This window comes from Coregonus lavaretus, assembly GCF_964263955.1.
Source record: "Coregonus lavaretus genome assembly, chromosome: 34".
In the NCBI taxonomy this organism is placed as follows: domain Eukaryota; kingdom Metazoa; phylum Chordata; class Actinopteri; order Salmoniformes; family Salmonidae; genus Coregonus; species Coregonus lavaretus.
This window is the reverse complement of record NC_140021.1, coordinates 13,310,721-13,323,944: the sequence shown is the minus strand read 5'-3', so window position 1 is coordinate 13,323,944 and position 13,224 is coordinate 13,310,721. Positions and strand designations below refer to the sequence as shown.

The 13,224-nt window shown below is 45.1% G+C and overlaps 1 protein-coding gene across 1 annotated transcript in view; it reads left to right on the top strand.

Moving 5' to 3' along the window:
- The window catches only part of LOC311109291 (contactin-associated protein-like 2), a gene marked incomplete at its 3' end in the record, with an annotated part of 194,200 nt that overhangs the window by 38,057 nt on the left and 142,919 nt on the right, over positions 1-13,224 (top strand). The window contains exons 2-7 of the mRNA XM_084152121.1: positions 6,067-6,260; positions 7,337-7,484; positions 10,299-10,351; positions 10,607-10,745; positions 10,970-11,154; positions 12,954-13,097. Of these exons, the coding sequence (XP_084008247.1) occupies positions 6,067-6,260; positions 7,337-7,484; positions 10,299-10,351; positions 10,607-10,745; positions 10,970-11,154; positions 12,954-13,097 (863 nt within the window). The remainder of the gene's footprint in view (positions 1-6,066; positions 6,261-7,336; positions 7,485-10,298; positions 10,352-10,606; positions 10,746-10,969; positions 11,155-12,953; positions 13,098-13,224) is intronic.

Here is a 13,224-nt window from a genome sequence, read left to right as displayed (position 1 = left end):
CCTCTCTGATCTCTACTCTGCTCTCCTCTCACCTCATCTCCCTCTCCTCTCTGATCTCTGCTCTGCTCTCCTCTCACCTCATCTCCCTCTCCTCTCTGATCTCTACTCTGCTCTCACCTCATCTCCCTCTCCTATCTGATCTCTACTCTGCTCTCCTCTCACCTCATCTCCCTCTCCTCTCTGATCTCTACTCTGCTCTCCTCTCACCTCATCTCCCTCTCCTCTCTGATCTCTACTCTGCTCTCACCTCATCTCCCTCTCCTATCTGATCTCTACTCTGCTCTCCTCTCACCTCATCTCCCTCTCCTCTCTGATCTCTACTCTGCTCTGCTCTGCTCTCACCTCATCTCCCTCTCATCTCTGATCTCTACTCTGCTCTCACCTCATGTCCCTCTCCTATCTGATCTCTACTCTGCTCTCCTCTCACCTCATCTCCCTCTCCTTCTGATCTCTACTCTGCTCTCCTCTCACCTCATCTCCCTCTCCTCTCTGATCTCTGCTCTGCTCTCCTCTCACCTCATCTCCCTCTCCTCTCTGATCTCTACTCTGCTCTCACCTCATCTCCCTCTCCTCTCTGATCTCTACTCTGCTCTGCTCTCCTCTCACCTCATCTCCCTCTCCTATCTGATCTCTACTCTGCTCTCCTCTCACCTCATCTCCCTCTCCTATCTGATCTCTACTCTGCTCTCCTCTCACCTCATCTCCCTCTCCTCTCTGATCTCTGCTCTGCTCTCCTCTCACCTCATCTCCCTCTCCTCTCTGATCTCTACTCTGCTCTGCTCTCCTCTCACCTCATCTCCCTCTCCTATCTGATCTCTACTCTGCTCTCCTCTCACCTCATCTCCCTCTCCTCTCTGATCTCTGCTCTGCTCTCCTCTCACCTCATCTCCCTCTCCTCTCTGATCTCTACTCTGCTCTCCTCTCACCTCATCTCCCTCTCCTCTCTGATCTCTGCTCTGCTCTCCTCTCACCTCATCTCCCTCTCCTCTCTGATCTCTACTCTGCTCTCACCTCATCTCCCTCTCCTATCTGATCTCTACTCTAATCTCCTCTCACCTCATCTCCCTCTCCTCTCTGATCTCTACTCTGCTCTGCTCTGCTCTGCTCTGCTCTCACCTCATCTCCCTCTCATCTCTGATCTCTACTCTGCTCTCACCTCATGTCCCTCTCCTATCTGATCTCTACTCTGCTCTCCTCTCACCTCATCTCCCTCTCCTTTCTGATCTCTACTCTGCTCTCCTCTCACCTCATCTCCCTCTCCTCTCTGATCTCTGCTCTGCTCTCCTCTCACCTCATCTCCCTCTCCTCTCTGATCTCTACTCTGCTCTCACCTCATCTCCCTCTCCTCTCTGATCTCTACTCTGCTCTGCTCTCCTCTCACCTCATCTCCCTCTCCTATCTGATCTCTACTCTGCTCTCCTCTCACCTCATCTCCCTCTCCTATCTGATCTCTACTCTGCTCTCCTCTCACCTCATCTCCCTCTCCTCTCTGATCTCTGCTCTGCTCTCCTCTCACCTCATCTCCCTCTCCTCTCTGATCTCTACTCTGCTCTCACCTCATCTCCCTCTCCTCTCTGATCTCTACTCTGCTCTGCTCTCCTCTCACCTCATCTCCCTCTCCTATCTGATCTCTACTCTGCTCTCCTCTCACCTCATCTCCCTCTCCTCTCTGATCTCCTGCTCTGCTCTCCTCTCACCTCATCTCCCTCTCCTCTCTGATCTCTACTCTGCTCTCCTCTCACCTCATCTCCCTCTCCTCTCTGATCTCTGCTCTGCTCTCCTCTCACCTCATCTCCCTCTCCTCTCTGATCTCTGCTCTGCTCTCCTCTCACCTCATCTCCCTCTCCTCTCTGATCTCTACTCTGCTCTCCTCTCCTCTCACCTCATCTCCCTCTCCTCTCTCGAGTCTCTCATCGCTATTCTGCTCTCCTTTCTATTTTCTGTGTGTGTTGGAGAGGAATCCAGGGAGCATTCCTTTTAATAACTGACAGTTTTGAATCCAGCTGCCACAGTAGAACTCCTATTTCACTCCCGCCAGCCTCCCTGTCTACAAGTTGTGTTCCTCTTGTGTTTCTGCATCATTTCACTTTGACTTATAAGAGCTTCGTGAGAGAGACTGCATACATTTTTTTATTCTAGCTAGAGACCACAACACAGGTAGGGAGGGAGAGGGGTGTAGTGATGGTTAGAGTGAAGAGAGAAAGGCATTCTGTTTCAATCACACATCTTGTAGTCTAGAGCAAGGGTTATGCCCACCTAGATGGATTGTAAGATATATAGTGCCTTCAGAAAGTATTCACACCCCTTCACTTTTTCCACACTTTCTTGCGTTACAGCCTGAATTAAAATTGATTACATTTGGATTTTATTTGTCACTGGCTTACACACAATACCTCATAATGTCAAAGTGGAATTATGTTTTTAGACATTTGTACAAATTAATAAAAAAGGAAAAGCTGAAATGTCTTGAGTCAATAAGTATTCAACCCCTTTGTTATGGCAAGCCTAAATACGTTAAGGATTAAAAAATGTGCTTAACAAGTCACATAATAAGTTGCATGGACTCATAATAGTGTTTAACATGATTTTTGAATGACTACCTCATCTCTGTACCCCACACATACAATTATCTGCAAGGTCCCTCAGTCGAGCAGAGAATTTCAAACACAGATTAAACCATAAAGACCAGGGAGGTTCTCCAATGCCTCGCAAAGAAGGGCACCTATTGGTAGATGGGTTAAAAAAAAAGCAGGCATTGAATATCCCTTTGAGCATGGTGAAGTTATTAATTACACTTGGTGTATCAATACACCCAGTCACTAGATAGATACAGGTGTCCGTCCTAACTCAGTTGCCGGAGAGGAAAGAAACCACTCAGGGATTTCACCATGAAGTCCAGGCCCAGCGCACGAGGGGGCAAAAGGGGGCAATGCCCCCTTGGTTGGAATATAGGGAGTTTTGTCTCCCTATTCTATCCCGCAATCTGCCCCCTCCGTCATGCCCAACCGATTTGTTCTGTATGCTTCATTCATGCAACTCCCTTGCACGCATCATACGTGCATCATACACATTTTACCAGTTGAAAAACAAAATCACTGCACAGCTGGATGGAATTTATCTAATGTTAACAGTTAGGTAGGTAGCTGATAGCATGATGGATGTTAGAAAGTGGCTTCGCCAGGGCACAACGGCAGCATCGGATCAAAGCGGCGGGGAGGGGGAGAAGCCTGCCACAGAGGCCAAGGCCGCTGAGCCGACGCTAATCACCGAGGCCAAGGCCGCCAAGCCCAGCAGCAAAGGCACCTGTGCAACCGTCTTGCAGCCTGGTGACATAGGAGGTAACCAACCCGAGGAGGGGCCTGCAGCTGCCAAGACCGAACCTAGCAGCGGCACCGCCAGCATATTACAAGCACCGCCAGCATATTACAAGCACCGACGCCTCTGTTAGTGCCTGATGACCTCAGTGCAGGTTTGTCTGGGGAAATACCGAACCAGCCTGTACTGTGGGAGAAAAATTGAATTTTGTAGCGCGTGGTTCAAAGGCAGAGAGTGGCTGGAATATTCCTGCAAGGCAGAATTATTGTTTGCTTTCCGTGATTGGAAATGCATTGTATTGTTATGGGGAAGTGTTATTACGGTAATTAGCAACTGTTTTGCATCGCATTGATAGGTATCGTGCATGTAGCTGTGTAGCGTTGTCATAACTTGCAATTTCTTGAGCTGGTTATGAATTGTCCATGTTTGTAAAGCGGTGCAGTAGCCTGTATTCTTGCGGCAAGACAGCCATGCGTGGCTGCAAATACATTGTGTGTAATTGTACTATTGATTAATATCCATCCTGTGTTATCATCAAGCAAAAATAGTTGTGCCCCCTTAGTCATTTCTGATGCCCCATTGCCGAGTTAATCCTGCCGCCGGGCCTGATGAAGCCAACGGTGACTGACTTTAAAACAGTTAAAGAGTTTAATGGCTGTGACAGGAGAAAACTGAGGATGGATCAACAACATTGTAGTTACTCCACAATACTAACCTAATTGACAGAGTGAAAAGAAGGACGCCTGTACAGAATACAAATATTCCAAACATGGATCCTGTTTGCAACAAGGCACTAAAGTAATACTGCAAAAAAATTGGCAAAGCGATACACTTTTGGTCCTGAATACAAAGTGTTATGTTTGGTGCAAATCTAATACAAAATATTACTGAGTACCACTCTCCATATTTTCAAGCATAGTGGTGGCTGCATCATTTTATGGGTATACTTGTAATCTTTAAGGACTGGGGGGGGGGTTTCAGGATAGTAAATAAACTAAATGGAGCCAAGCACAGGCAAAATCCTAGAGGAACACCTGGTTCAGTCTGCTTTCCACCAGACACTGAAGATTCATTCACCTTTCCGCAGGACAATAACCTGAAACACAAGGCCAAATCTACACTGAAGTTGCTTACCATAGAAGACAGTGAATGTTCCTGAGTAGCTGAGTTACATTTTTGACTTAAATCTGCTTGAAAATCTATGGCAAGACTTGAAAATGGTTGTCTAGCAATGATCAACAACCAATTTGACAGAGCTTGAAGAATTTTGAAAATAATAATGGGCAAATATTGTACAATCCAGGTGTGCAAAGCTCTTAGAGACTTACCCAGAAAGTCTCACATCTGTAATCGCTGCCAAAGGTGAATCTAACATGTATTGACTCAGGAGTGTGAATACTTATGTAAAGGAAATTTCTGTATTTCATTTTCCATACATTTGCTAAAATGTCTCAAAACATGTTTTTACTTTGTCATTAAGGGCTAGTGTCTGTAGAGAAAAAATCTATTTAAGCCATTTTGAATTCAGGAGGTAACACAACAAAATAAGTAAAGGAGTATGTATACTTTCTGAAGGCACTGTATCACAGTTTATAACATCGTGTTTACCTGTGTTGACTTGTGTTTACATCATGTTGACCTGTGTTTACCTGTGTTTAGTTGTGTTTACCTGTTTACATCATGCTGACTTGTGTTTACCTGTTTACATCATGTTTACCTGTGTTTACAACATGTTGACCTGTGTTTACCTGTTTACATCATGTTGACCTGTGTTTACAACATGTTGACCTGTGTTTTCCTGTTTACATCATGTTGACCTGTGTTTACAATATGTTTACCTGTGTTTACATCATGTTGACCTGTGTTGACCTGTTTACATCATGTTGACCTGTGTTGACCTGTTTACATCATGTTGACCTGTGTTTACCTGTTTACATCATGTTTACCTGTGTTTACATCATGTTGACCTGTGTTGACCTGTTTAAATCATGTTGACCTGTGTTTACAACATGTTGACCTGTGTTTACCTGTTTACATCATGTTGACCTGTGTTTACAACATGTTTACCTGTGTTTACATCATGTTGACCTGTGTTGACCTGTTTACATCATGTTGACCTGTGTTGACCTGTTTACATCATGTTGACCTGTGTTTACCTGTTTACATCATGTTTACCTGTGTTTACCTGTTTACATCATGTTGACCTGTGTTGACCTGTTTACATCATGTTGACCTGTGTTTACAACATGTTTACCTGTGTTTACAACATGTTGACCTGTGTTGACCTGTTTACATCATGTTGACCCGTGTTGACCTGTTTACATCATGTTGACCTGTGTTGACCTGTTTACAGCATGTTGACCTGTGTTTACCTGTTTACATCATGTTTACTTGTGTTTATCTGTTTACATCATGTTAACCGGTGTTTACCTGTTTACATCAAGTTGACCTGTGTTTACATCATGTTTACCTGTGTTGACCTGTTCACATCATGTTTACCTGTGTTTACCTGTTTACATCAAGTTGACCTGTGTTTACCTGTTTACATCAAGTTTACCTGTGTTTACATCAAGTTTACCTATTTTTACATTATGTTTACCTGTGTTTACATCATGATTACCTGTGCTTACCTGTTTAACATCATGTTGGCCTGTGTCTACGTCAAGCTGACCTGTGTTTGCATCAAGTTGACCTGTGTTTACATAATGTTTACCTGTGTTTATTTCATGTTACCTGTGTCGCTGTCTCCAGGTGCGGGGGGCTGGTCTCCCCAGGACAGCGACAGCTATCCGTGGCTCCAGGTGGACCTGGGCAGCCGGAGACAGGTGGTTGCCGTGGCAACACAGGGCAGGTACAGCAGCTCTGATTGGACAACAAGGTACAGGCTGCTCTACAGCGACACGGGCAGAAACTGGAAGCCCTATCACCAGGACGGAAACATATGGGTAGGTAACACAAAACCAGTGTGTGTGTGTACTTGTATGTGCGTGTGTGTTTTCCTATGGGAATCAGCCAAATGACCTGATCATGGTTCTGTTGTGTGGAAACCCACCAGTGATAAATGTGTTTTGTTCCACTGGAGGGAACATCAAGCTGTTGTTTTTGTGTGCTGCGTCATCATCGTTTGAGACTCATTATTAATTCAACAGTGTTATGTTTCGGCCATTAAACCTGATCTATTGCTTTTAATATTTCTGCAAATTAAAAATTATTACACCATCTATCTTACATCGCTTGTGTAACTGTTTTTAAGGGATGTGACATCTATATTGGTTTTTAATTTAGCGCCGGTGTAAGTGTAAATATTACAGACTAAACTAATATTCATCTGATTATTTTCTCTAACCTTTCTCACACACACACACACACACACACACACACACACACACGGCCACACACACACACACCACACACACACACTCAGTACAATACACCTACGTGAAAGACAGAACTTGGCAGAAAGGATGAGATTGTCTTGGATGGAGTTTCTGTTAAATCCTGTACCTCGCCAGGGCGAGAAAGTAAACTGCTATGTAAAAAGAAAGTATTCTCAAGGCAGGCTGCTGTATCCATGGTAGATAAGTCCTGTTTTCATTTCTGCACAATAGGATGAAGCTTAGACGAATATATTGGTTAAAGCTCCCATCTGGCTAAAGAAGGGAACAAGACACAAAGAGCTCTACCCTGGAAGCATATGCTGAGAAGAGAGGGAGGGGGGTAAATAGGAAGTATGGAAGGGAGAGAGAGAGAGAGAGAGAGAGAGAGAGAGAGAGAGAGAGAGAGAGAGAGAGAGAGAGAGAGAGAGAGAGAGAGAGAGAGAGAGAGAGAGAGAGAGAGAGAGAGAGAGAATTTGGGGTAGGAGATGGATGGAGAGAAAGAGAGGTAAAAGTTTTAACCCGTCATAGAACTGCTACCAAGGACAAGTGTTCCTTGGGAAAAGACAGGGTTGTTCAGTCAAGCCCATCCCCACATATGTAGTACAGTATGTGATAAGTGATCTCTGCTCTCTGTATCTCTGCAGGCCTTCTCAGGCAACTCCAACACGGAGAGTGTGGTGCGACACGACCTGGCAAAAGGCATTGTGGGCCGTTTCCTGCGTTTCGTACCGCTGGACTGGAGTGGAGAGGGACGCATCGGCCTCCGCATAGAGGTCTACGGCTGTTCCTACTGTGAGTACACACACAGACACACACACACACAAACACACACAGACACCACACACACAAAGGTGACTCACTGGGTTTGAATCCTGGTCGTCTGTGTGCCACAAGACTGTGTTAGCCCACTGAGCTAAAGCCTAAGTGAAGTTTCTCACACAAGCCACCTCCATTACACACCGCCACACACCTCATAAGACCAATATAATCAGTAGGATGTTACAGCAATGTGTCCCTGAGTCTGAGTCTCATCTCTCACTAGAAATGTCATCAGCACTGGTCTTCATTATGAACTAATTACATCAACTACATAAATGAAGATGGAATTACATTTATGGACTGTCAAAACAGAACACACATGGACACACGCACACACACACAGACATACACACACACACACACACCCTTATCCCCATTGGAGTTCACACACTCCAGACCCTTCTCTCTCATCCTGTTACGGACTGCTAAATTGATTTTGATAAGAAATGTTCAATTAAGACTTGGCATAAATTACCGCTATAAGTAACACGCGTACATTTCTCATTCCAGTGAAGTTATTACTTTTTTCTATTAGCTTCTCTGAACACACACACTCACACACACTCTGGCAGACATACAGGCACGTACACACACACACACACACAGACATGGATATAATTATTGCTTGGATAACCTTATTAACTATTATGTATTGATTTATTTTTCACTCTTTATGTGGTGCGCACTGCACAGAACACCTGAAGAATTATCACTGAATATCCCAGTGAATTATTGTAATGTTTGTTTATGTGTCAATTAATCCCGTAAGGGATGGGTAGCCAACTGGCGAATTGACAAGAAAATAAAATGTAATTCATTCATTCGTTCACACACAAACAAACACGTTCTTTATTCTGATAAGACATAGTGAAAGGTTTTCATTTCTCTACTTCTTTAGTGTACATTAGTTTTAAGTTGAAAGGAGAAGACATTCTTTGATAGACAGCCTGGAGAGACAGGGACAATGTCAACAGGGATATGTGCTTCCTTTACTTGAGGGCTGCTGCTTGAAGTGATGATAACACAATATAACGATAAACACACAAACACACACCAACACACACACACATACTGGCACACACACACAAACACACACACACACACACAGTGCTTTAGCTTGTTTGTGGACCATTGAAGTGATGATAAGACGAATAGAATTCGATTCGGGCTGCTTCTCTAATGTTTGTGTTTGCTTGACAGATATGAGTGATGGTGGGGGTAAGGACACACACACACACTGCGTAGGGATATGTATCAGTCTCTTGTCTGTGTGTGAAAGCGGTTGGTGCATTCTGATTTTCCTGTCAGAGCACATCTCCCCGTCATTCATTCACTCAGCCAAAACATAATATCAGTCAATCAATCAATCAAATGTATTTATAAAGCCCTTTTTACATCAGCAGATGTCACAAAGTGCTATATAGAAATCCACCCTAAAACCCCAAACAGCAAGCAATGCAGATGTAGAAGCACGGTGGCTAGGAAAAACTCCCTAGAAAGGCAGAACCCTAGGAAGAAACCTAGAGAGGAACCAGGCTCTGAGGGGTGGCCAGTCCCCTTCTGGCTGTGCCAGGTGGAGATTATAACAGTACATGGCCATTAAGGCCAGATTTTTCTCCAAGATGTTCAAACGCTCATAGATGACCAGCAGGGTCAAATAATAATCACAGTGGTTGTAGAGGTTGCAACAGGTCAGTACCTCAGGAGTAAATGTCACTTGGCTTTTCATAGCCGGGCATTTAGAGGTTGAAATAGCAGGTGCGGAGAGAGAGAGCTGAAAACAACAGGTCTGGGACAAGGTAGCACGTCCGGTGAACAGGTCAGGGTTCCATAGCCGCAGCGGAAGAGTTGAAACTGGAGTACCAGCACGACCAGGTGGACTGGGGACAGCAAGGAGTCATCAGGCTCAGGTTCTCCTCTCATCATCCTTCCCTCTGTTCCTATCTCCCATTCACTTAGTCAACCAATAGACATTATCCCTCTCTCTCCCCCTCTCTCCCTCCTTCCATCATCCTTCCTTCAATCCCTACTTGCCATTAATTCACTCAAACTATCATATTGCTCCCTCCCTCCTCTCCCCTCATCCCTCTCTCTTTCTTCCCTAATTTTTTCCAACACAGCGTTAGAATGTTTCCTCTTTCTATGTCCTAACCCAGCAGGTTCCAGACCTGTTTCTGAGCTGTTCATTTATCCCATCCCATTAATGCATGGTAATTTATCCCATTAACTCTCCATTAAAGCAGCTTGCCATGGTCCTGTGTGTGTGTGTGTGTGTGTGTGTGTGTGTGTGTGTGTGTGTGTGTGTGTGTGTGTGTGTGTGTGTGTGTGTGTGTGTGTGTGTGTGTGTGTGTGTGCATGTGTGTGTGTGCGTGTGTGTGTGCGTGTGTGTGTGTGTGCGTGTGTATGTGTGTGTGTGTGTGTGTGTGTGTGTGTGTGTGTGTGTGTGTGTGTGCGTGCGTGTGTGATCCAATCAGTTCTGAGCCCTCTTATCTAACCTTCTCCCTGTACTCTACCCGTCTGTGTCCGCTCAAATAGATATGGCAGTGACACACACACACACACATTCACACACTCACACACACACACCTCTCTCCCGTGTCCACTCAAACAGATGTGGTGATGATGATAATGAAATTTGAGCAGCAGTGAATTTTATCTAACCTCCCTCTCTTCTCTTCTCTCCACCTCTCATCTCCTATCCTCCGTCTCCACTTCTCTGTTACTCCTTTCAACTTCAACCCCCCTTCCCTCTCTCTCTCTCTCTTTCCCTCTCTCTCTCTTTCTCAGGGGCAGACGTAATAAACTTTGATGGACAGGGAGTTATATCTTACCGATTTAAGGTAAGAAATAAATCCTTCCTTTTTTATGTAGTCATGTCTGTCTCTGTTTACTTCCGCTTAAGTCTTTGAGACCATATTCTTCCATTCCAGTCCTGGATAGCTACTGGGGGCTACTGGGGTGTGCAGGCTTTAGTTCCAGCCCAGCACTAACATACCAGGACCGGAATTGAAGAAGTCTGTCAGTTATATTTAATCTGACTTATAAAATAAATACATTATTATTTGTAATATATAAAACATTGTTTCCAACCCCAGGTGAAGAAGATGAAGATTATAAAGGATGTGATCGCTCTGAAGTTTAAGAAAGGAGTCATTCTACATGGAGAGGGACAGCAAGGAGATTATATTACATTGGAGCTATGCAAGGCCAAACTACTGCTGCAGATTAACCTAGGTATAATACACACACACGCTCATGCACACACACACAACACACACACACACACACACACACACACACACACACACACACACACACACACACACACACACACACACACATGCACATATGCACACACACACACGTACACACACATACACATGCACACACACACACACACACACACACACACACACACACACATACACACACACTGTCCTGATGTGTGTGATCTCCAGGCAGTAACCAGTACGGTTCGATCCTGGGCCACACCTCTGTGACGTCTGGAAGTCTATTGGATGATCACCACTGGCACTCTGTGGTGATTGAACGATACCGACGCAACGTTAACTTCACACTGGACACACACACACAACACTTCAGAACCAACGGAGAGTTTGACCATCTGGATCTAGACTACGAGGTAAGAAGCTAAAGAAACACACGCACACAGACACACACAGACACACACAGACACACACAGACACACATAATTGTTCCACTGCTTCAGAAGCCGCTGCAGACACATTGAATACTTTATCTTTGTATGTAGAGGGTCTCTCAGTAATTCTCCCTCCCTCCCTCCCTCCCTCCCTCCCTCCCTCCCTCCCTCCCTCCCTCCCTGCAACCCTGCCTCTCTCTCCTCCCATCCTCTCCAGTCTAGACCAATAACAGCCATAATGTAAGACTAATTAACACTCTGTCCTGAGAGAGCACAGCAGTCAACTCACCCCTCCCTCCCCATGTTCCTCTGTCTCATCTCTGACTCACCCTTTTAACAACCTCCTCCGCTTGTCAGTGTCATACTGTCACTTCTTTCTCTCCCCTTCTTCTTTCTACTGCATTCTCTTTTCTCCATTTCTTCTTTCTCTCTCTCCCTCACTCTCTCTCTCCCTTACTCTCTCTCCCTTTCTTCTCTCTCTCTCCCTCCCTCACTCTCTCTCTCCCTTTCTTCTCTCTCTCTCTCCCTCACTCTCTCTCCCTTACTCTCTCTCTCTCTCCCTCACCCCCTCTCTCCCTTACTCTCTCTCTCCCTTTCCTCTCTCTCCCTCACTCTCTCCCTCTCCCTCACTCTCTCTCTCTCTCTCTCTCTCTCTCTCCCTCACTCTCTCTCTCCCTTACTCTCTCTCCCTTTCTTCTCTCTCTCTCCCTCCCTCACTCTCTCTCTCCCTTTCTTCTCTCTATCTCTCCCTCACTCTCTCTCCCTTACTCTCTCTCTCTCTCCCTCACCCCTCTCTCCCTTACTCTCTCTCTCCCTTTCCTCTCTCTCCCTCACTCTCTCCCTCTCCCTCACTCTCTCTCTCTCTCTCTCTCTCTCTCTCTCTCTCTCTCTCTCTCTCTCTCTCTCTCTCTCTCTCTCTCTCTCTCTCTCTCTCTCTCTCTCTCTCTCTCTCTCTCTCTCTCTCTCCCTTACTCTCTCTCTCCCTTACTCTCTCTCCCTTACTCTCTCTCTCCCTCACTCTCTTTCTCTCCCTCACTCTCTCTCTCCTCACTCTCTCTCTCCCTCACTCCCTCTCTCCCTTACTCTCTCTCTCCCTTTCCTCCCTCTCTCTCTTTCATTTTCCTCCAAGCGTCAGCTATAATTACCAGTGTGTGCGGTTCGATTTGTTTCCTGTACTTTGAGTAGTACTTGATACCAGAGGAAATTAGAGTTACACTCACTCATCAGGACTAATCCATATTAGACAATTAATGCTGGATGTTAATGCAATGAAACAGTACTGCACACTAATACCACTTACAACAGGAAATTGATTTTTAAATACCAAGAAATATCATACGAACAAACGGATGTGCAACAAGCGAATGTGCATGCATATACACGTGGGTATAATGTGACGGTTGATGAGGATATTGGTAGTTGATTCATTGACTAACTGAGTCACTCCTGACAGCGTGACTGCTTTTACTCAGTGCAGAACTACCCAGTCAATCTTTTAAGCCCTTGGTGTGTCTGGTTAAAGCCTGGATTCCCTTGTACGCTCTTGGCTTTAATTAATATGGGTAGTGAAGCATCACAGTACACACACATACACACACACACACACACACACACACACACACTGAATGATGACACATGCAATAACATTTAAGGAGCACTAAGACAGTAAAGGAAAAACACAGAATCCCTCTTAGAAGACAGCATGTCAAAATGCTATTTTATACGTTGTTCTCTCCCTCTTTTTATGACTTATCTTATCTCTCTCCCTCTCTCTACTGTAGTTGAGTTTTGGTGGCATGCCCTACAGTGGTAAGCCAGTGGGAGATGGGATGAAGAATTTCAGAGGCTGTATGGAGAGCATCAACTACAACGGCGATAACATCACTGATCTGGCACGACGCAAGAAGCTAGACACTTCCAGCTTTGTAAGTTACACACACACACACACACACACACACACACACACACACACTGTCATGGTCTATCTCTGTTTCTTTTTTTTCTGTCTCTCTGTCTCCATCTCTGTCTCCGTCCCTGTCATTGTCTCTGTCT